Below are 25,270 nucleotides of genomic sequence, written 5' to 3'. Positions count from 1 at the left end.
GTTCATTGGAACGATATTATACTTCCTTTGGTCGTGCTACTTGTTCACGCGTCTAACTTACTTGTGCTAAGTTTTAAAAGAGTGTCTGGCCTTTTGTCTTCCAATGATGCTAATGTAAATAAGGAAGAGGCAAGAGAAGAGGTAATGGGAATAATTTCTTTGCAAGGATTACAAGAAAGTGAAGGACGAAGGAGCATAATGATTACCACACCACTCACATCTAGACTACATTGTTTTCATTGTTTTTCTTGTTGATTTCGTTCCTTTTCTTCGCTTTCTGCCACTGTTGGCTGATATCGATGATGAGGATGAGTGATGATATGATGAAATTGATGAAGAGGCACTCACAAAATTTCCACATCCATTTCCAAGCCAGGATTCGAATCCGGCACCCCTGTACACTGTTTTGAGTCTACATCCACATTCATTCGTAAAGCAAAGGAAGAAACCTTGAGGTTCTGCAATGCCTATGGAGGAACATTCCAATCTGTGAACTTTAACACGAGTATTAAATAGTCTCGCACCCCTGTCGCTTGCATTAATGCCCTCTATCCTAAGGTTGAGGTGCGAACATTAATGAATGCGGGACCCGAATGTCCACAACCAAGAAGTGTATAATTACCGGATTCCCATACTACTGTAGAATATTTGTCAGATACGTCTATGCAGATGGAATAAAATTATACATGGCGGAACAAAATGTTGCGTTTCCTATCCTCCGTTGTTCACAATCCTATTATTGCAGAAAAGTCCAATGGGATGTCAACAGTGACAACACCAACAAAAAAAAGTTGAGGGGCAGAGGAGGGGGCGAAAAATTCGCCTCGGGAAGTAACAATCAGTTTAACATGATTGATTGATTGATTTGCTTCATTATACTTCGCTTTTTGAGCCACCTTTGGCTAATTTTCGGAGATGGGGATGAGTGATGAAATTGATGAATAGGCACTCACAAACATCCATGCCCAGGCCGGGATTCGAACCCAGGACCTTTGGCGTCCAAAAATTATAAAACAGACTATTACGAAGGCTTCAACATCAATCAGTCAGCTTATTAGTTACGGTTTTAACATGGAAGTCAACACATTTAGCAAATTTCACACACACATTACAACACAAAAATAATAATTTTCATAGGAATTCATTACCGTCCATTATGAAATTTTGCACACAAATAGTTAATTGATGTCTTCGAAACATATATATTTTTTTTAAAATATATAGGTAGTGTTTTTTAGATTTTTAAGAAAACTTTTTCAAGCTTTTTAAAATTACAAAATTCAAGTAACAGTGTCATGTTGCATTTCAAATTAAATGTAATTAAAAGCAGAAGAGAACGACATCAATTTGAGCTCTTTAGGTCAAATAGTTTTTGATCTACAGCTGTTTAAAAAATTCAAAATGTCGTCAAATGTTGGAATTTTTGCTTTTTTGAAAGTCAATAACTCAAACTATGAGCCCAAAATATCTTAAATTGTGAAGTCTTGTCCTCCTGATACGAAGAAAGAAAACATCTTAAAAATCTGAATCCTAACGGTTGAATTTTGTTTTATTGGTTGATTGACATGGAATAATCGTTATCTAGTTTTTCTTGTTTGCTCGAGGGGTGGACTTGTCAAACGGGGATGAGTTTCTCCCCTATCCCCTTCTGGCACCGTCACTGATTGCCAAAGGATGCCTTGATGGAAGATTACCTACATAACGTTGTGCCTATGATACTAGGTGTTATCTTCCTCTCTTTTCAATACATAAAAACTCACCAGGGCTTTTCACAGTGGGTGTACATTAATAAAACGTAGAAAGTCCTCACGCCTATCTCCGTGGCTATTCGCCAATAAGTTCAGATTCCGAGCTCAACCGAAAAGCCTGGGATTTGTTCTTCGGATCTTAAATCCGCGAGGATCTTCTCGGAATACAAGCAGTATCTCAGCGCAGGATCGACAGAACGAACAATTGAACAGAGCTTCTCACCGAACGAAGAGCTGTTATTTCGTTGTAAGCTGCCGAGATGAACATGGGGCGAAATAAAACACCAACTTTTCGTTAGTTATTAGTCTCCATAGCTTGTTTGAAGGGGTGAAGTTGTGGCTGCAGTTCTGCGATGGAACTTCATGCGCTGACCACACGTCTCTAAATGAAAAAGCGTTCGGCAGGCAGAGGATGCATCATGGAGTTTTTAATGTCTTTCTTCTCCTGAAACACAAGGAATAGACACGTGTGGCCTTGTGGTTGGGAACCTTTCTTCCAGCCACTTCCCCTCTCGCCTAATCCCTTCCGCCCCTTTACCACAAGTTCCACATCTCTTGCTTTTGTGTATTAGCATTATTATTGCTTATTTTAAAGCAGGAGTTAAGAACGTTCAGATCCTTGTCCTCGACTTAACCACGTAGCAGTCAACTTCCATCCCTCAGTCTACTCCGTAAATTGAAATAAAATAAAACAGTGGAAATAAAAACGCGCAGAAAAACAAAGCCCATCAGTGGCTAAGGAATTTTCTAGTAGGAGCCAAAATTTCCCCTCTGTACTGTAGAAAGACGATAAGGGAGGATAGCTGGATGCTCGGGAGACATACATGTATTCCCTGTACAGCTGTCACAAGAGATGTGAGATTCGGATTATTTTGTATTATAACAGCGAAGAAGAAGAATGATGACATTTAAACTATTCTTACATTTTGTATAGTATTTACGAAGTCTGTTTCGTTCCTACACTAACAATCGTAAGTGCTAGATTAATCCATCAAGACACCTCCTGGGGCAAAGGGGGTCATCGTCCCCTTAAGCAATCACTAGCGTAGATAATTATAATTAAAATTCCAATCTCTCCATAACATGTGCACGTTGTGCAGTCATGAAAAAATGTTTCAAGGAATCATTAAAATTCACCAAAAATAATACTACATTCCTTTTTGGCTGACACGCAAGATAACTATAAACATTAAGAGACAACACAAAATGGAAGATTTTTTTCAGGATAGGGATTCTAAGAGTTTCTGACGTGATTTTCAACAAGTCTCTACCGGCGTAAATTTTCCCTTGACTGACGATGCACACATTTCATTCGAAATAGCATTTCAACAGTAAATCTCATTCCATGTTACCACCAAATTCGCTATTACAAGTTAGAACTGAAGGCCTTGAATTTTCCCATGCTGCTATAATATCTGTAGAGGAACACTCAGCACAAAACACAGACTAAAACACACAAACAGCTATGACCGATAGTAAACAGTGAGAAACCACAAAGTGGGATACTTACAGATGGGTGCTCACTCTTGACGCTCTGTAGGGCTTTGTTTTGAGGCGAAGAGGAGCACTTGGATTCCGGAACGAGGGCTCCCGCTCCGGATCCGGAACCTGTGGGAGTCTTGCTCGGAGTCCCAGCAGTTCTGTAAGAGAAAAAGTACAGAAATCAAACACAAATTCCAACAACACATTCACACAATTACGAATAAAGATACCAATATCTGACTAAAACCGCCCACGCAAAATTAACACAATATGAAACTGGAAACAATTTGAATTGCAGTTTGAGATAAACCAAGCGAGATAAACCAAACACAACACACGTATATACGAGATTTTTTAAATGAGAGAAACACATTATAATCAACCTGACAAATCGCTCCAAATATATACTGCTTCTTGGCGCGGAATATATGTGACGTGCATACAGAAGTGTACATTTTTCATGTAATATCGTTTACTACCTCATGATTCTTTATTCTTCTCAGTTAATGCACTGCAAAATGCAGAAATTGCCTGCGCGCCGTGCCTCCAGCTCCCGCCAAGTGAAATTCTATATCGTATACGAAGCGTAAGGCTTCGCATTATGAGCACCAAACGAAACAAAATACGGGCAATTTTCCTGGAAAACGCTCTTTTAACCACAGCTTGTTTGCACTGTAAGCCGGTGGCGCCTGCGGCAGCGTGGAAAAGCACTTTCTTATTAAAGGAAACTAGATTCATAATCACACACATCAAAAGTTACTTTTACAAATTCAAGATTTCGCCTTCAATTTACGTAATATTACAATGAGGTTTGCCAACTTATATCACATTAAATTGTTTAAGAAATCAGTACTTTTCCATTGTTTGAAATGACTGCAACATGTATGCTTGTATATATGTATAAGCTTGTATCTTATAAAGAAAGAAAACATAAATCTGAAATATAAAAACTCAAAGCATAAGAGCAACTTAAACAAACGGAATATATTACTGACAAACGCTCATGTGTACTCGTATATAATATTCTCTATTGATGTTCCAACTGTTGAACATTTATAAATTATTTCTATTCAAATACATAACAAGGGATAATTAACATTAAGACAGTAAGTTTTATTAAAATAACATATTGATATATTTTTCTTATTTTACGTGACTTATTCTGCCTATTTAGACCTAATCGCAACCAAGTTAAATATTATATGTACGATTTGGGTGTAAGGGAAGATCCTTTCGGAAGACAACCGAACGTCACCCTCACTTCCACATAGTGTACCTTGGACTACATTCTTGCAGACTGACGAGGCTCTACCGTCTAGACTCTCAGCCAGAAAAATCTTGTATGGAATTCGTGTTGCATCCTGTCAATGTAAGTGTGATTGTCCTTTCAACAGTCTCATCCTATCACCACCCATCCTCATATTCGTGAATAGCCGAAAGTGGCAATAAGCGAAGTGAAATAAAACAAGCCAATCATATGTACAGTGAGAATGTTTCAAACATTTATATTTTATTTTATATTCCAAGATTAAACAGAGCAGGGGTATTTAATAGCTATTCAAATATGCATACAAAAAGGGCAATCGCACATTTAACCAAATCCAAATAGAACAGCAAGCATTTAACATACATACATTAATTACAGAAATATACAACAAAGGATATTGAAAACTTGTACATTATTTTCTATTTACATGTTCACAAAATTGGTGCTACTTTCATTTACTTACAAATATTTTCTATAAGAATATACAAGGGTCACTGATCATGCATCACAACTAAAGATTCAAGATGTATTCTTCTTTAATTTATTTAAATTCTATGTTTACTTCTCTTAATTGCGACTATGGGGATGAATGGTGATTAGGTGAAATAGATGAAATGTCGAGACTCAAGGGTTAAGACGAATAAGGCAACAAGACGGCAAAATGAACACTGTCTCGCAAATAGGAGCCTGAAATAGCGTCTCAACCCAGGTAGTCTTATTTTGCAGAACTGTGCGACAAATTTTGTTCTCGGAAATAGACGATTCCTTTCACGACAAAATAATAATAAAAGAAATCGCGTCATTAAAAGTAACCTCTCTCTCTGTGTGTTGCACGGTCGCTCTAAATATAACGCCACTCAGGTCTCTTCTTGTAGAATTAGAACGGAGAGAGAGAGGACGGGCGAGGGGGGGGGGATGGGAGGATAGTTAAAGCTGAATTGAACATGTTAGCGCTGACCAGTAATTTGTTTCTCGGATCATTTCTTCCATCGTTTGACGCGTTTCCCTCCGCCAAAATCAATACCCCTAATGAGAACCACTTTTTCAATTGGATTATCGGCGACTGCACAAAGGAAAAGTCGATAATGATAACCATACCCTCCGTGCAAATTTATTCTGGCAATGACAGTTTTTTCCCCTTTCCCGTCCAGGCTTTATGACGTAAAAAGAAAAATGCAGCCCTTTACCAATCAACTGGATCAATAGTTTAATATTAGTACAGTGGAGGGGTAAGGCACGAATTCATTTTTACAGCACGATATCAAATCATGTGCCGAAAACGTGATTAAAGACCCGCTAGTTAATTTTAATCCCTGCAGATGATATCATTTCCCCAAAATACAATTTCCTCCTTATGTAACATTTAGGTCTCCTAAAAGGTGGGGGGACAGAATTTCGTAATGAAAATCTAAAAGGTTTTCTCACTTTTACAATATATTGTAAGCATCAATATATTGTGAGTGGGGATTGTGAGCATTAGAAAGGGAAGGATTGATTATAAACAGAATCCTTAAAATAAAGTTAGTTTTTACTATCAGCTAGCTAGACTAATCGGGACTGAACCTAAGGTATAAGTGGAATCCGAGCCATTACGCAATGCGTCCCCACCGTGGAAAGAACCCGAGGCTTATTGATTAGAGTACCAATTTTTTTTTATAAGACGGACTATTCAGAAATATGTGTATGTCTGAAACTTGCTTGAATCGATATATTCCCATTGTTTATACGCTGAAACTATCTCGCACCTTATTTATTAAATTCAAGGGAACTCCAGAACAAAGTAATTTGTCAAATAAATGCAGTTTACAAATACCCAAAGTAAGTCACTGGTTCATTTTAAAATTATGGGTACGTCAGCACAAGACTGTTTTTACCAAGACAGGACCTTAACGAAAAAAATATATTCCTTAAAAACTCTCAATTATTTCCTAAGCTAATACTATCGTAGATTAGAATCAACAACAAAAGCTACACTGTCTTTGAGAATAAAATCTCCATGCATTAGTTAAAGGCTTAAACTGTAAAGGAACACTCAGCACAGGACAACACGACCCCACAGAGAATTATCCAGGCGCCAGAGCCTCGATGGCCTGCAAGAAGGAGTTATCGGCGTGAACTACGTGGACGTGAGGTTGACTTTGGGTGCCCTCTCAAAAGATTACCCCTTACACCCCAGTGCATTTTAGTGAGAATTGACTTCGATCAGAAACTAATGAAATACGACAAGGCTACCAACACACTGCAATGTAATGTAAAAGCAGTACATCCATTTTTTCATTTATAAAATATACTTGGTGGAGCAACACCCTTTGATCAATCCAAGCAGCATTTTGTTAGATGACGCGTGGTGAGCGTATCTTTTGATCAGTGCAATTACACCATGAGACATTAATCTGTGGTGACGTAAAGAGAAGTACGTTTCCTTGAACTCCCACCCTCAACTTATCTTCAGGATCAAGACACAATTTCCTCCCCGTAGGAGATAATGAGGAAGAAACGGTTTGATAAACGGTGGAGGCACATATTGGTTCGAATCCCATTTTAAACTGTAGGTCCAGTCCAGATTAGCCTTTCTGTGCATAAAGTGGACTTAAAAAGTAACTCGAAATTCACAAGTAGATGTCCAAATGTCCTCACGATTCTACATCAACGCCGAAATTTGGAGGATCGAACCCGGGGTCTCGCATTAAAGTCGATTATGGGTACAGTTGCATTCATGTGTACAGTGCAAATTGTCCATGATTATTTTCAGTAATTTCTCTCTCACATCCTGTGTATTTTTATGCAATGGATTTTTACATATGCTGGTGCAGAAGTTGTCAATAGCTTGTATTGTGTTTTCTTTTAATTGTTCAAGCTCCTATTGGGTCAAATAAAGTGCACAAACATGGTGATGGGCAATTTGCACGGTGATGCTCATGGATCGCAGTGTACCATTCTTTCTTGTGTTGTAAGTTCCTCTTTCAGTGCAATTACACCATGAGACATTAATCTGTGGTGACGTAAAGAGAAGTACGTTTCCTTGAACTCCCACCCTCAACTTATCTTCAGGATCAAGACACAATTTCCTCCCCGTAGGAGATAATGAGGAAGAAACGAAAATGGATTTCCTGCTATACGTCCGCCGTGTGGGAGAGTTAAAAGGCTTGCAAAAAGAAGAGTTTGAAGACAAGAGAAGAGGTAACGTGCAAAAGCGAATAAGGGAGATAAGAGGCAACGGATTACATATTCGCAAGGCCTGACTGCATTGATTGAACGAAAATGCTAGTCAGGAATGAATATTCCACGAAAGCTATTTAGTATCCATTCGGTAGACTTCATTTATCTTTCTTTCCATTCATTTTATAGCAGATGAAGTTTTTTCTATTTCTTTTTTTGCCAACATGTTAGTGAAAGTTCGTTACTCATTCCTTGTTCTACGTAATGCACTTTTTCTATATGCTTCGCTGATTAAAATCCTATTCTTTATTCTTCTGCATTGATATTGTGTTTTCATAGTAATTTACGAAGCATCGCCTGAACACATTCCTACGTAGATGTTCTTTTGGTAAGTAATTTCATCTCCCTCCCGTAAACCAGAATTTAACACGGTCCAAAATTATTGTCAGCGTTTCACAAACTCACAGTCCATTTGCAATAAAGAATCTATGGGTATGACAAATTCATAACTCTTTTTATTCTATAGCAAAGCAATGAGGCGAGACAATACGCACTAGGTTATGGGATTGCCATGTTTTCTTCCCTCGTAAGGGGGAACACTTTTCAGCCCCGCCTCTTCTTACACACTGAACGCTTCCTAAATTTACGTCGTCCGTCTAACGCCTGGCTTCTATGCAACACACACAACTTTATTGTTAACTGGGTGGCATAAATGTCAGGATAGAATGATTATAACAACCTGAAAGCAGAGATGCCTTGTAACAAGTAAGCTGGGTATTTGAAGCAGCAAAGCAAAAGGACATTTCGAACAGGACAAAAACTGAACGGAAAGTATTAGAGCTACCGGAAAGAAACTTGGCAAGTTCTGCATGTAAGGCTAGATGAAATTTTCAGTGAAGGATACCATAATTCCACTTCCTGTAAAAGACTGGCCCAACTTCCAAAGAACAAACCTAACCTCAATGCTCTAGGACCAATTGTTTTCCTGTACGCATATGCACGTTTGAAAAGCCCGAGCTTTAAAATTAACATATTTTTTTAAAATACATAAGGTTGTAAAACAAGTAAGCATTCATATGCATAAAACGAGAAAAAACGAATGAAATAACAAAAGTTGTTTTGATGAAATTGATGTTAATCATATGGTCACGTGGTCTTGACCAAATATGTACCTGCCCTTACACAAACGTGGCCAGAAATAAGTCAGCCAGCTTATAAAGGCTAAAAGCCCAAAATAAAAAGATAGTAGATTCGCTCTTCTTGTACTTTACTGATTATCGTTAATCGGAAAGACGAAGATAACAGAATAAGCGAGACATCGATGTCTCACTCCTCCTACTGAGAACTCAAGATCCTGAGATTCGCAGTATATCGATAACGGCCACACAACTTGAACCGGATCATGCCTTTTCTCGTCTTCCTACCCATTTTTCAGCGAATGCCCCGCCAAAATTTAAGCAAATACCCAATCGGGTTCTTTATTCACCAGCTCGAGCAGATTAGTTTGATTTACGGGGGACGCCGCAATTTCATCTCCAAATGGAAAGAGAGAGAGAGAGAGAGAGAGAGAGAGAGAGAGAGAGAGAGAAACAATTCGGAAGATTGTTTGCCTATGTCAGACGAATATATTGATCCAGAACTCAGAATCGTGCTTTCATTGCTGTTTCGCGATTTTCCACTTTGACCTAATTTTCAACTCAAGGGCTCCGATGGTTAGAAATTATAATCTGTAGTTGGTGTAACGAAAATCGTGTCACCGCCAAAGTACGTATATTCGAGGAGTCTATGTTCGAGTCCTGATGAACCCCTCGGAGTGACGTCGCTGCCTCAGTACGCATTGCCCCAAAGATCTCCAAGTTTGGGTATCTTACTGGGGAAAAGTAATGAGATTTTTGGTACATTTTTAGTTAAAGTTTAATTGGCGGAGACGAATAGATAGATGAACAGAGAGACAGAGGGGGGAGAGAAAGAGAGAGAGAGAGAGAGAGAGAGAGAGAGATAGAAAGACAAAGTAAAAAGGGATAGAGAAATATAGTATATAGAGCAGAGGAAGAAAGAGCGAGACGGAATGAGAGAGTGATGGCTGATATCTTGTGAAAAAATATAAGACAGACAAACATGAAGAGATATAAAGAGAGACAGGAAAGAATGGAGAAACAGAGAAACGAAAAGAAGGAAATGAATAGAGACAGACAGACAGAGAGGCAGAGATGGTATCAGAGAAAGGAAGATGTACACAGAGGAAGGAAGGAGAAGCAGAGGCAGAAAGTAAAAAAGACGAGAGAGAATAAAATTGCAGAAGGAAAGAGGGATAAAGTATACTATAGAAGAAAAGTATGGTGAGACAAGTACATCGCAACTACAGCACATCATGCTCTTTATTCGATCGTTTCAGTTGAAAACCGAAGCGTTCCTCATTTTCCTCAATGTGTCTTTTCCAATTAACCTGCTTCGGCTCTCACGTAATTACCGACATTGCTGTTCTACTAATTACACTCTGACCTATATTGTAGTTCCAAGAGTACTAGTGTTAAAAGTAGCGTAACCAAAAATTTCACATAAGGAGAAATTGCCCTTTTAGTTAGAGTTGTTAAAATTAAAAGCGAAAAAAACATTTTCCCCTCCACTTCTGCATTTTAAAATTTGTTCCTAACCAAGTAAGGAATATTTTTTTTTTACTATTCTACTTCTTGATACGGTGCAGTGTTCTGCTGTTGTGCTTACAGTGACAGTGTAGCCCAGGAAGATGTGAAAACGGACGGATGTATTGTTACGCTATCTGGTCTGTGGGAAGCTGATGATGGGATTTGATCTGATTGTATTGGTTTATTTTCACTATCTCTTTGAATAATCTTGAAGATGAGGTTTGATTGATTTGCTTTATTTTACTTAGTCTTTTGTGCCATTTTTTTGCAACTTTGCGAAGATGGGGATGAATGATATGATGCAATTTATGAATGGACACTAACAAACATCCATGCCCAGGCCAGGATTCGAACCCAAGACCCCTGGCGTCGTAGCGCGATGTGCTAACCACTCTGCCACGTAAGTCGGCTCCGATGATTTAAATGTATCACATTGTTGCCCAATGGAAGGCATCCTCTGATATTCCGCGGGAAAATGGGATGGTTGAGCGACAATTACAAACACAAATGGACGATACAAGCCAAAAAGCCACAGCAAGCGCCAGAGCCTCGTTAGCCTGAAGAAATATAGCCCGGGGGAACAACGAAGTAGAGAGTTTGACGTTTGAGTGTCTCCAGAGAAGGTCATCCATTACACCTCCCACCTGTTACTGTCGCCGTGGAGAACAAATAGATGCGGAATGACGCGTCACGAGAGTGCCTGTCTTTCCTCATGTGTCAGTATCAGACCCTACGGTTGAAAAGTTTATTTGTTTACATGAATTTGTTTTTAAGTGCACTTTATGCACAGAAAGGCTAATTGCGACTGAACCTATAGTTTAAATTAAAGTGGAATCCGAACCACCATGTAGCTCCACCAGATATCGAAGCCGGGACCCCTTGATTAAAAAAGCGACGACGTTACCACTATGCCATCGAGTGCCTTACGGTTCTATAAGTAACTGTTGAAGCTTTTGATGAAAGTGAATATGAATCACAATGCTATCTTGTGGACTGTTTAAGTTCCTGAACTTTTACCGAAAATATTAATACTCTAGGACGTAGGAAGATAAACATCACAGCCTGCGTGGACTATGTGCGGATCAGTGTTAATTGTCTCTAGTAATGTTGCTCACTGATGGCTTGCTGTGATGTTTTAGGGAGCCTTATCAGTTATTTTCAATTTCCCTGATAAGGTGAGCTTACCGGTGAGAAATGTCGAGTGAAATTCTTATTTCCTAAGGATGTTAGTAGTAAAGCATGTGTTGACAGTTGGTGCTTCCATTTTGCTGCCGCAAGGTATACGTACAAATTGCAGAGAATAATTTCTTTATTCAAGAAAGTGAAAACAATAATACCATTATTACCAAAGAGCCATACACGATTCAATATTCTCTACCGTGCGAATAAAAATGGCGTCCTTCTCCCCTTTTGTAGTATTTCGAAGTTAATGCATTGAAAATGTACACGCTAGGGTTCCAAATTCACTTTATAAGCGAACCACCTGACACCTGTTGTCAACGCTGGAAACATTCCCAATATCGTGCTACTTCTCTGCCATTACTTTCCACTGTAATGTTAAGAATGTCAAACGAAATGTCGAGCAACGACCACGACACAAATGATATTGTACAGAAGGAGGACAAAGCCTCAAATGGAAGTTATGCGGCTCCTGAGACCACTCTTCGCAGGACAGCAAACGATTTCAAGAAATCCTACCCGCCTTTCAAGTCCTAACTTTGGTTCTTGTCGCAGATTTCAATTCACACGATTTCATTTGTCGTTTCTGCCCACATTGCCTCGCGTCTTGTGCTCTCTTTTCACGTGCAATTGTCTTACAGACATGAACCTCTCGCCGATCTATTTCTGGAAAGAGGTTATTGTAAGGTCAGTGCTGCCAGATATGGGAAAACTTCTGAAACATCTTAAGACACTGCAGAAACACGATTGCACTTCTTGTTGTGGCGTTGAATTAACAATAGGCTTACAATGCTACAAAACTGCCACAAATATCGTCACAACATCGAAAGCCATTTATCGTATTTTCCCGAATGTCTCAGAATGGAGGTGTTTAGCGTACTAAAAGTGTTAGATGTGTAAATATATATTTAGTGTTTAGCGTATTAAAAGTGTTAGATGTGTAAATATATATTTAGTGTTTAGCGTACTAAAAGTGTTAGATGTGTAAATATATATTTAGTGTTTAGCGTACTAAAAGTGTTAGATGTGTAAATATATATTAAATCATTTTGATCAAAATATGGAAGTAAATATGGACTTACAATTGTGAAAAATGGCAATTTTCATTGACCAAGCGGCTCACCTAGATAATGAAATGCATTAGGTTTTCATTTATTAATTATAATGCAAAATTCAAAATGAAAATATGCTTAATTTTTTGTCATTAAAACAATGAATTACAAAACTTTCTTTTAAGCGCTAAAACGCGAATCTGCTCCTATTGTCCTTGTAATCAAGGGTTCGTTATCCGGTGGAGACACAAAGCATAGTATTTGTGATCCCACTTTAAACTGTAGGTCCAGTCCAGATTAGCCTATCTGTGCATAAAGTGGACTTAAAACACCAATTTAATCAATCTATCCTAAAGATATTATCCTACTATTATCCTAAAGATACTAGGTTGTATCAAAAAGTAAGGTGAATTTGTAAAACCCAGAATTTTTTGTGTAGCTAATTAATTTTTTTGTATGTGTCACAAACCAAGGTGATACAAGTCTGACGGCAATTACAGTCGTCTACGTCAACCCGTCTGGTACCTAGAGCAATTCGAAGATGGCGCAACGACTTGAACATTACTCCAAGGAGGAGGTGCGCAGTGTTATTCGTTTTTTATGGGTCAAGGGAAAGAAACCATCTGAAATTCATCGAGAATTGTTGGAGGTCTATGGAGAGAGTGTGATGTCGCAGAAAGAAGTGTATGTGTGGTGTAACTCATTTGCAAGTGGTAGGAGTAGTGTGACAGATGATGACAGAAGTGGCAGACCAGCAACGTCCATCACCCACAGCAATGTGTGAGGCGTGGATGCGATGATTCGTGAAGACAGAAGAGTCAGGTTGCATGACATTGCTGATGCATTGAACATCTCATATGGTTCAGTGAGGAGTATCGTCTATGACCAACTTGGCTTCAGGAAAGTGTGTGCTCGCTGAGGGCCCAAAAATATGAGTGAGGACCAAAAACACCACCGAATGGGCATTTCCCTGACCCACCTCGCACGATATGCCCACGAAGGCATTGGTTCCTTGTCGAATTTTAGTGTGATACCATGTGCCAAACATACTACAGTTTCATATTTTTTCTTTGCACGTTTTTCAATAAATCGAAAATTCACCTTACTTTTTGATACACCTAGCAGATATGAAGGGCCAGGGGGAAAAACGATGAATGTCGATTTTTCGCCCATTTTGAGATCGCAACGCCATCTGATAGTTCAGAAGCTGTACTATAAGAATGAGAACGGCCTTGGTTGGGAAACGATGAGAAGTGCCTGAAAAACGCATTATTATTTTGGCATATATTAACGTTCTTATGGAAAGAAATACTTTGTTTTTCATTTCCTGGCAAATTGTCTCGAATGAACATTCATCGTTTTTCCCCCTGGCCCTTCATATATATTGGCTTAACCTGTGTTCAATATCGCATGAAGTAATAAAAAGGTAAAATGTATATAAAATATACGGTACATTGTATCTCACGGAGAAAATCTTGAGCTTGCGCTCTATATTGTTGAGAAGGATGTTAGAATAGCAGATGCATTGTATATTGTCAAGATTTAAAATAAATGGAGTATTAAATACGTTCGTGTTCCTGCACCGCATGCAACAAATAAAAGTGCTTAGACCATTGTTGCGCTGAACCGCTCTGATATGTTTCCAAATGATCCGCTAGGTTGTCAAGAACGGACATTCTTGATAGAATTGTAACTGTGACAAGTGCAGTAAGGAGAAAATTGCTACCTCGTGTACCATATCCAGAAAAAATAACATTTTATTTGTGTATTGCCTCTCGATTCTTACCATTTTATATATATTCCAGAAAGGAACATAGCTTATATTAACATAACGACGGCAAGTTTCTTCCGACTGTACAAGGTTCAGAGGAATCTTAAAGCCTTCCTGTGGAACAGAGCACCTTGCAAGCTGAGGGCAAAGAGTTTACGAGGTAACTCTTCGCTTGATCCAGCCACTTGCCACCTGATCTCAGTCTTGAGAGTTGCAACTCTTAGGTCCTCACCAATCCTCAGCCATGGGAAAGCAAAGGCCTTGACACCTGTGCTAATTGCTGGTTGTCGGAAGCTGTAGAAACATTTTCACGAGATGTGCCAATCAGGGTTTGAGAAGCACGCTAGATGTGACAATGTGAAGAACGTATGTACCGTGTTCGTATTGCTCTAGTCAATGACTACTGCGTTAATTTGAGTTGTTGATAACGTAAGATCACAAGCGATGACGAGATAAATGACAAATGGATGCAAAGAAGGAAAGAAGTGTCTCTGGCCGTAGTATCAGATTACATCCTGCAATTCTCCTTGGAAGATTGAATAACATGGAGGGGACAGAGTTACAGGAGTAGAAATAGGAGAAAGAGAAAGCAAGGATACAAATAGAGGGAGAGAGAGAAACAGGTGAGACTAGAAATACACGGAGAGAGAGAGAGAGAGAGAGAGAGAGAGAGAGAGAGAGAGAGAGAGAGAGAGAGAGAGAGAGTATCAATGAGAAAGAGAGAACAGTAAAAAACAGATCAAAGGGATGAGTGAGAGAAACAGATAAAGATACAAGATAGAGGAAATGGAACAAAAAGACAGGGAGCGTGAAAGAAAGAGAAATACAGAAGCTAGTAGAATAGAGACAAACTGAGAAACAAAGAGAAAAATAAATATAGGTCAAAAGGTAACCAAAAAACAGAGAAAGAGGGAAAGGTACAATAGGAAAATACAGAATAACAAAGTAAAGAGACAGATAAAATATGAAGAGAAAGAGACAGGCTTATAAAGAGAGACAAAGGAAATGGAGAAATAAAGAGAGAGATTGAGCAAAGAGACAGACAGAGAGAAACAAAGAAACATGGAGTTTAATGAGCTAATCTAAACTTTATCGCAACTCCTTTGAAACGCTCGCAAACGAGGCAATATACTTGGAACGCCGTCCCCCCAGCGGAGGCGCCAGTGCGAGGCAGCTTCACACGCAAGGATCTCCTCTGCAGCATTCAGGGAACGTTCGCCTTTCGCCACGCAAGAACAATTCGCCAAGTTCGCGTCCTCGCCCCGCCTTGAAAAGACGCCGACGCTATGGATTAATTTGAAAGAAGCGAGAAGTTCCTAACTGGACCCTCCAAACTCAAGCGAGTCTCTTCTTGGAGAGCGACGTGCGAGGAATATTACGAGGAGAATTTATAGCTGTGAGCGAGGAGAGTTACTTCTCAAGAAAATCACCAAAAAAACTTGGGGCGGGGGGGGGGGGTGGCATATTTACAAAATTTGTCTAGCAATCTGAACTGCGGACGTGGCAATTTGCAGCAGCCAATAGTAGGGCTTTTCTTACATGACGCAACGGTCCACAAGCTGATGTGTTTCTCCTATACTGTAACGGATGGATTTCATAAACCACAGTTAATACGGGTCATTTATGTAATACTTTATTGGATTCTTAGACACTATTAGACGACAGTACTGACACCTACTACAAACCCTTTTTACCCCACCGTGCGACATCAGAGCATGCCGCCACTGTCTCTCTGCCAATCAGAGTGATGTGCAAACAGATACGTTCAGACCATTGGCTATTGGACGAGAGAGAAGTGACTTTACCCATAAACGGTGAAGTATCACACAAATGGCAAATAACACGTGTATTCAAGGATTTCTGGAAATAGAAAGATGTGGTGAATCATGTGCTTACCAATTGCCCAAGAACCAAATATGGGATAATGTGACACCCCCAATACAGGCAAAACTGAGGAAGTGGACTTAGACATAAAGAGCCACTGAAATTCAATGACTTTGAAAAGATCACTGGTAAACAAGGAGACAGGATGACAATTTGCTACAAGCCCCCTCCCCCTCAACCATTTTAGGAAACAGCATGCCTGTTCAGGGAAATTGCTGCCCTTCACAGGACTACGCTGAGTGTCTCTGAGCAATGTAAAGATATAAGGTAGGAGCACCAATTTGTTTCACGGCTTAATTTTCTTTATGATGCAAATAGCCAATGTACCTGGTAGACTGTTGTAAGAAACGCGCTGCTGTTGGCTATTTCACGCCCAGTTGCGATTTCCATGTGGGTTTTACAAATGTGTTGGCGGGTATGAGAGATGACACTTTTCATTTACCGTCTTGTATTAGTGTCTCCATTACAAGGGAGTAGCGTTAACCAGCAAGCTATGAGGGAAACCCATGCTTTCTTTAACTTGTTATCAATCCCGCTTATGCTCCGATTCTGACTCCTCTTTAATTACTTAACGCACTGGTTAACGAATCCACACTTTCCTATCTAAAACACTCTGTGGTTGAATTCATGTCGTTCACTTCATCTTTGCGTTCTTGAACGCTGCTCAAATGTTCCTCTGGTCCTTATAAAACCTCTCTCTAGTTTTCATTTTGTCTTCGGGACTTTTCCCTCCCTTGGACATTAATCTAATTACTCCTTGATGATTGCCAGAGTCTCATTTTTTAATTAAAGCTTCTCTTGACTTCAATTCGCACCAGCCTCTGCTTGAAGCCGTACTTTATCCTCGAAATTTTCTATTAAATCGATTGTGGCTGTGTCTTCAAATTTACTTTTCAACCACCTCAACCAACATCATTAGGTTATCCGACAAAGCATCTTGTGAGTGTTTTCTCCCACAGTCAATACGAATGTTTCCTTTTAATAAAATTAACCTCAGATTTACTGTTCATGGCCTATCAGCTGACGACATAGGCTACACAATAACAGTTGCCTACGAGTAGCGACATTCTAATTTATACAGAGTTAACTCTGTTAATTAATTTAAAAACAATTTGAGACACTGTTGATGGTGAAATTAAATATAAGCTTGCAAATTGATAACTGTAGGATTGGCAATCGTTATTAAGCTAAGAGGGGTGAATGCTAAGTAAAATCTTAAAGGCAGGAATATATCGTAGAACAGACACCTTTAAGAAGTCCATGAGGTAATGTTTATATTCACGTATGGAACGTCACTGATCCCACGAACAGTCAACGTTCTTGCAAAAACACTCAAGGTTAGATATGTGCAAAATCAATGTTCGGGTGAGAGCACTAGAAAAAAAGCACATTTTTTAAATAACTACTTGCGAGAAAATCAGTATTAGTATCAGTACATTACTAATTAGCCCAATGTTAAGTTCCTAGTATTGAAAATACACTTTACAGTATTAAAAAAAAATACGTAATTTGATCAAGATCTTTAAATAATTGATTCTACGAGCACAATTTTAAATATTAGTGTGTGATAACTACATTTTCGCCATCTGTGGTCAGAAATGAAAAGTTTTGAAGAAAGAGGAGGGGAGAGCGAGTTGGCAGAGCAATGGAGTGCGCGCTGCTGCAAACGGCTGGTAACTGCACCCATTTCCCCTCTTACAAGTTCATTTGATCGAGCCCTCCCAAGCCACTACTTACGAAGAGTAAGTTCGTTCGCTCAAGAAAGCGAGGCATCCGGGTAGCCATATTGGTTGGTTGATTGATTAATTGATTTAGTTTATTTTACTTCGCGTTTTGTGCCTCTTGGCTAATTTGCGAAGATGGGGATGAGTGATGAAATTGACGAATGAACATTCACAAACAACCAAGCCATAGCGGGATTCGAACCCGGGACTCTTGCCGTCTCAGGGGTAGCCATATTGGTTTTGTATTATAATTCATCGAAGATTTGAAGTGGTTACTATAGTTATTGTGATGACGTAGTTCTAATCAAAGCCTGGATCTGCACTGTCTTACGGCCCCTTTAAGATAGTCTTCCCCTTGAGTCTCCTTCATTGCACAACGCGAGTACAACTTCGTGTTCTGACGTCAGACGTGGAAAGTCTACGTTGTTAGGTTAGGTCTGTTACGTTTGGCTGCCTTAGCATAAATACACAGCAAATGCACTATTTATGCTAAGAGAATTAACCTAACCTAACAACTTATGCATTTTGCGTAACAATGAAAGCATTCCGCAGTGACGTCAGAACGCAAGCTTGTTCTCCCGTTGTGCGATAAGGGAGGTCAACTTGATGATGACTACCTTTCTACACTTTGATCCACCACCAATGCAAACATTGTATTGAGTTGATGGACCTTGACTGTCACAATGCGAGCTATATGCTTATATTTCACGAATAACTACATCCATTCCCGTCAAAAAAAGCATCTCATTTGCACACAAATAGTTAAACGAAGATGCGACACTGAAATCGTCACAAAAAGTAATAAATTTATCCAGTGCAGAAACGGATGAGTCGCTGTTCCGGGAGTTCCCAACCCCCCGCCCTCCCCCCGGTCCTCTGTCATCCACCCAATGCTCATGGAAGCCGCGTGCTTCAAAAGACCGCACTTAATAGCAATACATGTTTAATACTCCCCGCTTTATGGAACCGTGACGTCAAACATACAATATGGACGATATCAGAATGCTGTTGACAAAAGCCGAGCGGCGGATTATCGATGCAGATACTTTTTTCAGTTAATTTACGGCCACAATTCGACGGACATTTAATTTGGTTACGCCTGACAACGGAATGATGGGAGCATCACACTACAAAAAGGGGAGGAAGGTGGTTGTGATAGCGTGCAGATACGGTATTCAGGCCTGGAATAATGTCACCACAGCATTGTGCTTGTCTAAAAAGCCAGAGGAGAATGGAGTTCTCTCTTCAAGTTTATCTCTTGACGCGTATATGCAGTCAGCTCACAATTTCGGACGCACCAATGCAAGTGTGAGAACATGCATTTGTGGCCAATACGCACTCGCTTCTTCTGTTTACAAATTTCCGGGCGAGTACCTGGCCACATAAGGTTCCGGGTTCGAGCCATGGTATTTCTTTACAAGTGTCCCTGATTAACATCATCATTCATCCTGTTTGTCGGAATTAAGCAAAAGTGACAAAAACGGAGTACAATAAGGCAATACAAAATATTTGAATTTTTAGAGTTCCCGATTTTAAATTTTTATTATTTAGTATCGCTTTTCTGCTACTTTTGGCTAATCGCGACGATGAGGAGGGGTGTTGATAATTATGAAATGACACTCGCAAAGAACACCGATGGCCAGGGAGGCTCTGAGTCGAACCTGAGGCCCGGGCATCGTAGCGCACCTGTGATAACCACTGCGTCACGGACGTCGGCTTTAGGAGTTATACTCGTATATGGGGGATGGGGTCCATTTCTTTTTAGCCTCAGGGATAGTTCTATTCAGTCTTAAAAGTTATTTTTGTTTGAAAGAACTTCATTACTAAAGCCTATCAAAGCTAACGGAATTTAAAATTTTGAATTACAGTTCAATGTTGGCATATTATTGCTAATTCTTTTCAATATACAGGATGTCTCAAAAGTAATAGCTCAAACTGACACAGGTGAAAGTACACGATAATAGAAGCAAAAAAGTCTCAGTAAACCAGTAAACATGGGTCTGCAAACGAGCCGTTTTCGAGTTAATTGCGAATGTGTGGTTACAATCCGCCACTGACTTCATTGTTTGTAAACGTAGTCCTAGTTGCTCTAAGGTTCCATTTTCACTACGCAGTACAGCACAACTGAAGTGTCTCCCACAGTTCGATTAGGCTGTGTACTGATTGGGTCCATCCTGTTTGATTACAACGCCACCTTTCGGAAATGTTCTGTTTTGTAAACAAAGAGCAAACCTTGGACCGCGCAAGGAGTAAAGCACTCTGTGTTTACAAAAAGCAATCAATGACGGCTTCTAACCACACATTCGCACACATTATTAGCATTTTACCAACTAGGACGACGTTTACAAACAATGAAGTCAGTGGCGGTTTGTAATCACACATTCGCGATTATCTCGAAAACGGCTCGTTTGCAGACCCATGTTTACGGAGACTTTTTTGCTTCTATTATCGTGTACTTTCACCTGTGTCATTTTGCGCTATTACTTATGAAACACCCTATATATATATATATATATATATATATATATATATATACACACACACACACACACACACACACACACACACACACACACACACACACACACACACACACACACACACCAGAACTAACACACAGGAAAGAAACTATTACTCAAAGTCACATAGTTCTGTTTACATTAACTTTATTCTTGGAGTGGATGGAGAATAAGCAACTAGACAGGAATGGACCTCTTTTAGCTCGTCATATTTATATGCTCGTACAGACGACAATACGTTCTGTGGCTTTCAAGTCGCCTATGGAAAAGGAGAAAGATTATAAACTCGACCTTCACTTAATCGAAAGCATGTTCCATCAAAAGGAGTCATTCGGTTCGTATGTGTCGAGCAACTGCTACGTTGGAGGATAAAGCCAGAAACAGCCATTTTCACTTTGGAGGCTTCTGGTCGCACAAGGAGACTCCAGACGTCCATGAGAGAGGTCGTTTGAAGTCTATTGAATCGTGAATGAAGACTGGAGACCGGGTCTCTTGGAAGAGAGATTTTGGAGGAGGCAGAACAAAGAAGAGATAAAAATTTAGGCGAGCAGCTAAGAAAGATATACAAGAAAGCATGAGGAAAAAGGAGTTCATAGATTTCTTTACGGTCGGTCTGCTAAAAGCAGGGAAAAGGTCGCTTAAAGTCGTTTCAATAGAAACAAGCATAGGTTCTTGTCGCAGGAAACTGCATTGTCCCCACTCGTGAACATTGCTATTGTTATGAGATATTCTGAGGTGTACAAATGAAACGGTACATGTAGCTTCTGATTTTTAATACTTGTCTATAGCGAAAGGAGCAGTGAGAGAGGGAGAATAAGAGAGAAATAGAAAGAATAAAGGAGACGTGAAGAAAGAGAGCAGAAATACGTATAAATAGAAAAAGAGAAAGAAACGGAAAAAGAGAGAGAGAGAGAGAGAAGAGAAAGATATATAGAAAGAATCAAAGAGATAAAATGGAAAAAAAAGAGAGGAGACAGAAAGATATGTGGAATGAAAGAGAAGAAGTGGAGAGAAAAAATAAGAGGGAAAGAAAGAAAAAAAGTGGAGAGTAAAAAGAGAGAGAGAGAGAAAGAATGAAAGACAGAAGAGGCGAGAGAATGAGGGAGAGAAATAAAGAAGAAATCTTTTGTGCAGCCTCACATTTCTACATCCGTAGGTTTATCATAACGATTAAAGAACAAGAGGAAACAGAGCAGAAATGCCCGCCCTGGAAGGGATTCAAACTTTCGTTGCGAAGATTGAGTCCAGAAGAGGCTGTGGCAGCTCACGAGACGTGCTGTATTTAATATATGTACATTTGATCTGAGAATTTGTTACTATGGAAACTGGATTCAACATGGAACGAGCTATGCATACATTCTGGGGTAGTCTATTATGTTTAGAGCCACTGACTGTTATGAAAATGGAACTGTTAGTTACTGAGACAACGTACGACATAATAGGTGCCATGACTACTAGTCTAGAATTCAACCTATCCCAGATGGTTTAAAAACTTTAAAATAAACAAAGATCCAGTCCGTTAACCCCTGGAATGTTTATAAGGAGACAAACATCCATCTAAAAGAGCAAAGTCTTTGGGGGCATCGATCAAGCAGCTTGTCGTCTTCGGTTGCACAAGAGTCAACAATAGCGCTGTGCCATCGACCTCCTGCTTAGAAACGCGTCATCAACTCATTTCTCTCACTTTCTACCCCATTATGGGAGTTTTTTGATTCTTTGCTTGTCCTACATCCCCTGGCCCCGTTCTAGCAGAAACCCCAGGCGTTGGCAGACCATTCATCATTCCACTCGGCTGCTCCACCAATAAAAACAAGGCTCCTGACTTTCTTTTAAAATCTCGAAACAGAAGCATCAACTTAAGTAAGACTGTTCAGTATATTGATATGATCCTCCCGAACCATATCAAAGAATCGGTCATATTTAATATCATTCTTAATTATTTTGCTTTTTATATTCACTATAAAACGTTATGAAACATAAGATATTTAAGGGGGTTCTAAAGCTATGCTAAAGCATAGACTCAAATTTCTTTGGGTAACCGTACAACTAATATAGATTCGGTAAGGAAGAAATTTTCCGATATAAAAGATTGTTCTATTCACTACGACATGTGAACCTTGTAATTTTGTTACGATTGAAGGGATTTAAGTAAATAACAGAAAATATAAAGACTCCGTCATGTTCAAACTGCTGCGTACAGATGGCGCTGAAGTGGTAGTTTTGTTAATATCGGTGCATTTCTTTTCTTTATGAGTAGTATGGAAGATTTCGTGGTGAAACAAAGATCACATGCTCTTCCCGCAAGTATCTGAAATACTATGTGAAAAAATTAAAACATTTCGTTCCTTCAGAAAGTAGTGGTTATCATTAAAAGTTTTGAAGTGGCGTTTCGTCGCAATATACTCCGTGGTGCAGATTTAGCATTCACTGTTGCCAAGATTTCATTCCGTGTTGTCTAACGATATGATCAATGCAAGTTCTTTAAAGAGTGAAAATCAAACCAAGCTACCAGAGGATATCGAATTCCGTACAGATACGAGAACAAGGGAACAAATATTCCACGGAGGATGTTAAAAACTAAACAAGCTCGAAGGTAAGTCTTAATATTTAATTGCTTGTTGCTTAATATTATCCATCAAAAGCAAAATGTTTGAAATATAGGCAATATGTATAATTTATTTACATGTTGAAGAAATATCTTCTGATGTAATTTCAGTGAGAATATCGCTTGAACCTATCAATTTCTTAAACACTGCATGACTTTTTTACTTCCAAACGAAGTTGATAATTCTTTGCAAATGTCAAATCAGAATAGGATGTTATATTTTACGTTAGGCATAATCCTAATAACTACCGTTTTGAGATCATTACCATAACATAAAATATACGTAGCTTAATATAGATTATATCTGATATCATTAAATCAATATTGCATAAAATGCTCTATTTTCACTCCGGTAAGTCAATTTCCAAACCTACGAAACTCGTGCTATTCACGCCCGACCCTGTGGCCGAGCGGTTAGCACATCGCGCTGCGACGCCAAGGGTCCCGGGTTCGAATCCTGGTCGGGCTTGGTTGTTTGTGAATGTCCATTCATCAATTTCATCCTTTCATCACTCATCCTCATCTTCGCAAATTAGCCAAAAGGCACAAAACGCGAAGTAAAATAAACTAAATCAATCAATCAATCAATCAATCGTGCTATTCACATGTACAGCATCGGAATGTTTATTACAAATCAGTAGTTTGTTTAAATGTTTTTTTTTTACTTTGCCCTTGTACATGGTTGAAAGAAGTACTTTCTGACCTGTTTTCTGCAAGAGTTTTTCCATTTTTATTTTTGAAGCAGCTCGCAAATATTCATATGTATTAAGTAGGTCAGGCTTAATTAGGTTTGATTCGAATAGATGAAATGTGAGATCCCTGAATGTTTGCAAGTTTCAGACACAATTCTGTTATCTTCCTTTACAGAAACACGTCAGAAAACCGGTTCTGTAAACTGTATGAAGCTCTTCTGTTTTCTTGTCCTTTTATAATTTAGGACGACTTATAATGAGAGTGCATTTCGTCCAATAACTTGATGCTGTATATTTAAAGTGTAAAAGTACACCCTAAGAGTTATGAGACTAAAGTCTTACCGTCTATCGAACACAAATCTGTATGTTTACTGATAATTTACAAATGAGTACCCGTATAGATTAATGAAGATACCAGTTCCCATACTTGCAAGTACAAGGGCAATAATTTAATGGTGGATGACACAGAGTTCATAGAAATCATAATTTGTCCTGATTATGCTACATATATTTGGTTCAATATCATATTGAATTTCAGTAGCCGTTTGTACTAAATAGTTTACTTTGAATACCAGTGAGTATGAAGCTTGACTAGTTTTTTTCTCAGACCTATGCCTGATTGATTTTGCATGGATGTATGATATTATCATTCCATACAGTAAAATGTTTTAAACATGCTTTTTTGCTTCTTGGGTGGTCCACTATGTAGGACTTACGTGTATACAAATTTAGCCTGATTAACTTTACCCCACAAGACTACTTTTGACATCGATATTCTGACCTAAAAATATCACCAAACAGTTTGTCTCGTCCATACCTTTCATTTGATATATTACATGAACATATTTGGATAAGTTTGAAATTTGACCTTTTATGGTCAGATTATGAGCTTGAAATGACCTGTAAGGTCAGAATTTTTAATGGCATCCACCCTAGTTTTCCTGTCAGACCCATGACTGATTGATTTAGCATGGATGCCTATTATTAACATTCGATGCAGGCAAAAGTTTTTTTAAGCTTTTTTGCTTCTTGGCTGGTCTACTATTATAATAATTCAAATAAAAATATAGTAGGAACTGAATTTCCATTTCATAATGCATTTCTGTTATTTTACCTCCAACTTCTGCTCCTTGGGCCAATGAGGATGAATAATGATTTGATAAAATGGATGATTGGAACAAAGATAATGATATAAATACAATCATGAAACCAGGATTCGAACCTGGAGGAACCTCACTCCATATAGCGTTGCAATCATCACTCTGCTATGAAAATATTTCCAGCAATTATTTTGCAAATTTCTGTTTTAGGCTCATAATTTTTAACATTCATTATAAAGTTAGATCACTGAAGTGAGCTCATATCGTGAACCAAACATCCCTTTAATAACAGGACGATATCGTAAAGCATTATAGTGCCAATTAGATCAATTATTTTCAAATCCATTTACACAACATCTGTAAATTACATTATTAACTCAACTTGTTAATGTAATATCAATATTTTTAAACATGTTTTGTAAGTTCATAGCCTCATATACGAT

General features: G+C 38.9%; 1 protein-coding gene across 4 annotated transcripts in view; it reads right to left on the bottom strand.

Moving 5' to 3' along the window:
* Syt7 (Synaptotagmin 7) overlaps positions 1-25,270 on the bottom strand; it is an 863,311-nt gene that overhangs the window by 171,254 nt on the left and 666,787 nt on the right. For all 4 annotated transcript variants that reach the window (XM_083121280.1, XM_083121281.1, XM_083121278.1 and 1 more), the window contains one exon: positions 3,259-3,388. In XM_083121280.1, the coding sequence (XP_082977406.1) occupies positions 3,259-3,388 (130 nt within the window). The remainder of the gene's footprint in view (positions 1-3,258; positions 3,389-25,270) is intronic.

This window comes from Lepisma saccharinum, chromosome 4, assembly GCF_977018435.1.
Source record: "Lepisma saccharinum chromosome 4, izLepSacc3.1, whole genome shotgun sequence".
NCBI lineage: Eukaryota > Metazoa > Arthropoda > Insecta > Zygentoma > Lepismatidae > Lepisma > Lepisma saccharinum.
This window is presented reverse-complemented; position numbering and strand designations above follow the sequence as displayed.